The 3,903-nt window shown below is 33.7% G+C and overlaps 1 protein-coding gene across 4 annotated transcripts; it reads right to left on the bottom strand.

The window, feature by feature from the left end:
• Nucleotides 1-375: 375 nt before the first annotated feature.
• On the bottom strand, nucleotides 376-3,216 carry LOC140805989 (uncharacterized). 4 transcript variants are annotated; one of them, XM_073162388.1, is made up of 6 exons: nucleotides 2,635-3,216; nucleotides 2,388-2,558; nucleotides 1,746-2,307; nucleotides 1,234-1,670; nucleotides 689-1,146; nucleotides 376-613 (listed from the first exon to the last, which is right to left on the bottom strand). In XM_073162388.1, the coding sequence occupies exons 1-5, from the start codon at nucleotides 3,154-3,156 to the stop codon at nucleotides 931-933; spliced, it is 1,908 nt and encodes a 635-aa protein (XP_073018489.1). In that variant the 5' UTR covers nucleotides 3,157-3,216; the 3' UTR covers nucleotides 376-613; nucleotides 689-930. The 4 variants fall into 4 exon arrangements, with proteins under 4 accessions (XP_073018489.1, XP_073018493.1, XP_073018490.1 ...); XM_073162392.1 differs by having other exon boundaries at nucleotides 689-746; nucleotides 2,635-3,215; XM_073162389.1 differs by lacking the exon at nucleotides 376-613 and having other exon boundaries at nucleotides 940-1,102.
• Nucleotides 3,217-3,903: the final 687 nt, after the last annotated feature.

Genomic DNA, 3,903 nt, shown 5'->3' with positions numbered 1-3,903 from the left:
GGTCGCCCTCAGTCATTTTTGCCTTATTTCACACTATGTTTAATTTCGTAATTTCTTATACATGAAAACACACCATAATATAGTAAATAATGGATATAAAACACGAATTTTCTCACTTTGTTTTTACCATATCACTCGGTCGCCATTCGGTCGCTCCCAGTCGCCATTCGGTCGCCCTAAGTCATTTTTGCCTTATTTCACACTATGTTTAATTTCGTAATTTCTTATACATGAAAACACGCCATAATATAGTAAATAATGGATATAAAACACGAATTTTCTCACTTTGTTTTTACCATATCACTTTGTTATAAAAATTTAAAAAAAAAAAACTAAACTATGGAATCCAAAAAAAAAAAACACACACAATTGCATAATATCTAGTAGAAACACTACAAATCATCAGTTTTTGTTTGCAGTGGTACATGATCAAAAAAACTATAAAGCATCTCAACAACCACCATGGTATCGCTACAAAATCCAATCTTTATTCCAAGTACATGCTGTTAAATAGGGTCTACATGAGTCGACTATCTTGTCATTTATTTCATAGGGATTGAGACGAGCTAATTCCACCTCGATGGTCTTGATCACCCATGCACCACAATCACCTCTGCAAAATTAATATATTAAAATTAATCATGGAATAAATGTAAAATAAAATAAAATTGAATTTGGTAAAACAAACCCAGCAATATTCTGAGGGAATGACGACGGTCGTGTAATCTTCCATGTATCGGTTGTTACTACACCCACAGTATTCAATAATCGAGGTATTAGAACTTGTAGCGGACGAACATACGACTCCATGTTAATCTCTTTAGTTAAACAGATTCCACAATCATAAATTATGATAGATGTGGCCTTTATATCGATTTTTACAGCAACCCAATGGTTGGGGACATGGTAAGGCACAAGGATAAATGATGTTTATTTCCATGGCAATGATTTCCATTTTCTACTTGATCCTTCAGCCATTTGAATCAAATCATCCCAATGACAATGAGACATACCCTTTTCAGCTTTGGAATGGACAACACCCAAAAGTCCACTAAAATAACCACCCATTATAGCAATGTCTTGTGCCACTAAATGAGGATACCTTTTTTGAAGAACCAAAAACCCATTCATGCATTCGTTAATGTGCTATAAATAAGAAAAAGATTAATGATTAGCACACAACACATGAAGAACATATATATTAATTAAATAGATGAAATCATATATACTCACAGAAGATCCAAGCCATGACCTAGGCAAGAGCAAATCATTAAACCATTTCTTATCGTAGGCGGCCATTAGGCATTGACGAGTGTCTTTCATTGTTTTAATTTGCTCCTTCAAAGCTTTAGTTAGCTTCGGTGACTTTGCTATTTGAAGTGGTTGAAATGTGCCATTACATGATCCAAGTTGATGGCTAACTAATACAGGGGGCGTCTCTGACAATTCCATGAAGGGCGACGATAAGTACGATGACTTCTTGATTTGCCTCTTAACCCTGACGTAGGTTAATAACATGTTATTGTAAGTTTTCTTATCATCATTATTGTTTGCATCTCCAACTGGCTGGGCATTGGAAGCTCCTTCATCAACTACGAATCGTTGGGGAGTGTGCAATATATGTTTGCTTGGTTGGATCATGGAGTGTCCATTTTGAGGAGATGTAGAACCTGTATGTAAAAATATATAGATCTTAAAATATTTAATCAGGTGACATGACTTATCCACTAAAGCATGTGACTTACCTTCTGATGGCAAGACTTCTTCATTAACACATTTGATATCAAACATCTTTTGTCTCTTTGCTTCCGGAAGTGTACTAGTTGGTTGACGTGATGTCTCTGCTGGATTTTTTTCCTGTTTTTTTACCTGGACAGATACCTCTTCAAGCTTCTCCTCAATCTTAGTAAATCTTTCATCCACGTATGCTTGCAATTTTGTAAACTTCTCATCTATATAATCTCGAAGTTGGACAAAATAATTTGGAACACTGGGAACCTCTCCAACAAAAGCAGTCGGATCAATATGTGTGGAGGTGTGTGGTCGATCTTCTTCTTGACGAAGTGGAGGTGATTGTTTGTCATGTGCATCTACTCTCTGGCTTTGCATATCTTCAAAAGATTTTTGCTCTTCTAAGGGTTGATCAACGTTTTCGGGACTGCTATCTGCATAGCAGTATACATTTTGTCTCTCCGACAACAATGGCAGAACATGCGATAAATTAGGATCTGAATTAGAAAAGTGACCATTTGCGATGTATGAGGCATGTAGTTCCAACTCTGTAGGTGTCAACACGCTAATAACCATCTGTATATTTCAAATTATAAAATTCCAACACTCAATTACAATTAAATATCTTTGAAATAATAAATAAATTATTGGCTCACCCTATTTAAACACTCATGTGATGCTTGAACAACTTCATTGTACTTTGGAGATGATTTCACATGCCAATCATTTGAAATCCATCCACACATACGCGGAAGTATCATGTTATATCTATCTCTTCGCTTAGCAAACTTCTTTGCAATGCCAGGAATACATTCATATGCAAGAATCTGCATTAAAAAAATTATAGCCAACTTAATATTAAATAAATTAACTAAATAAATACAAAACAAATAAATATCTTACTTGCAATGGATGAACAAATCCGTTCAAAGTAAACGCTCCATATTCGACAATCTTTTCGTTCTTCTTCTTTTTCTTCAATTTGATTGAAGTTAAATCTCGCTTTATACTTTTAAGAACTTCGTTATAAGCTATCGTACCCCAAGGATATTTGTTAAACAAATCCAAATCCTCCACTAAACTTAAAAGCATGTTGTCAACTTGAGGAACCGTCTTTTGTCGAACTGGCCACAGAACAGCAGCACCAAAGTACAAACATGCTAACTTCAATTTTTCCAAATTTATAGTGCGTTCAGGTGTTTTTCTCATTTCCATTAGCTTTGTCGCCACCTCCTCAATATATACATTTTCATTTCCACAAAAATGTCTATCCCGAAATTGCATCGTCTCTCCAACTTCAGGAAAATCTTCTGAACAATCAAGCCCAGTTATAAGTGCATACTCCATTTTCGAAAATCTCAACGGTCTTTGATTCACAATCATCCACAACTCATCACTAGTAGTCTTACATGACTGTCTAGCCATCAAGAACCATATAATCTGACTAGATAAATTGTAATCTCCTACATACTAAATTAAATTACCAAATTGAGTTCCATCAATCATATTCTGCATCTCTGCATCATTGAGGCATTCCTTGATAGTCTCTGATACACTTTTGAAATGAGAGTTTAAACTTAACTTCCATTCAAAGTGATTCTTTCTCAATAACTGAGGTTTCAATTTTACCTACACTCGAAAAAACATAAATGATATAAAAAATATAAATATTTTTCAAACATAAACAACAAATACAATGTTGAACACAATTTCTCAACAAAAACACAAATACTTTATTCATTTATCAGTTACAGATATGTAAGAAAGTTTAGGCAAAAACTCAATTCCACAAATATAACTAAAAGTAAAAACTCAATAAAAATCATATAAAACGATAAACTTACCCAAACTTCTTCTTCTGCCATTTTAATTACAAATGCTAAATGTATGGTTGTTTAAATGGTCCTTGATTAGTGAATTAGACCATTGATTGATGGAAAATTTCAATTGAGCTAAGAGAAGAACGGTCAGTCACCTAAGGAGAAGAAGGAATGATATTGTTAGTTTAACGTCACTCATAAAATACTTATATCAAAGAGAATATTCAAAACTAAGAATTGAACTCATGCAAAAACAATTTTATAAATGATTTACTAAAAAGAAATAAATTAACATCAAACACAAATAGTTTATTAATAATAAATCGTTTAGTTGAACTTGCGGGATGGGTAT

This window comes from Primulina eburnea, chromosome 11 (genome assembly GCF_022965805.1).
Source record: "Primulina eburnea isolate SZY01 chromosome 11, ASM2296580v1, whole genome shotgun sequence".
In the NCBI taxonomy this organism is placed as follows: Eukaryota; Viridiplantae; Streptophyta; class Magnoliopsida; order Lamiales; family Gesneriaceae; genus Primulina; species Primulina eburnea.
Note: the sequence above shows the minus strand (reverse complement) of the source record. Positions and strands in the feature narration are given on the sequence as shown.

Coding starts and splice junctions, on each gene's coding strand:
- LOC140805989 (XM_073162388.1), bottom strand. CDS start 3,156: ATGGCTAGACAGTCATGTAAGACTACTAGTGATGAGTTGTGGATGATT. Junction 2,559..2,634: donor GATTTGTTCATCCATTGCAA/GTAAGATATTTA, acceptor TTTTTAATGCAG/ATTCTTGCATATGAATGTAT. Junction 1,147..1,233: donor GGTCATGGCTTGGATCTTCT/GTGAGTATATAT, acceptor TCTTATTTATAG/CACATTAACGAATGCATGAA.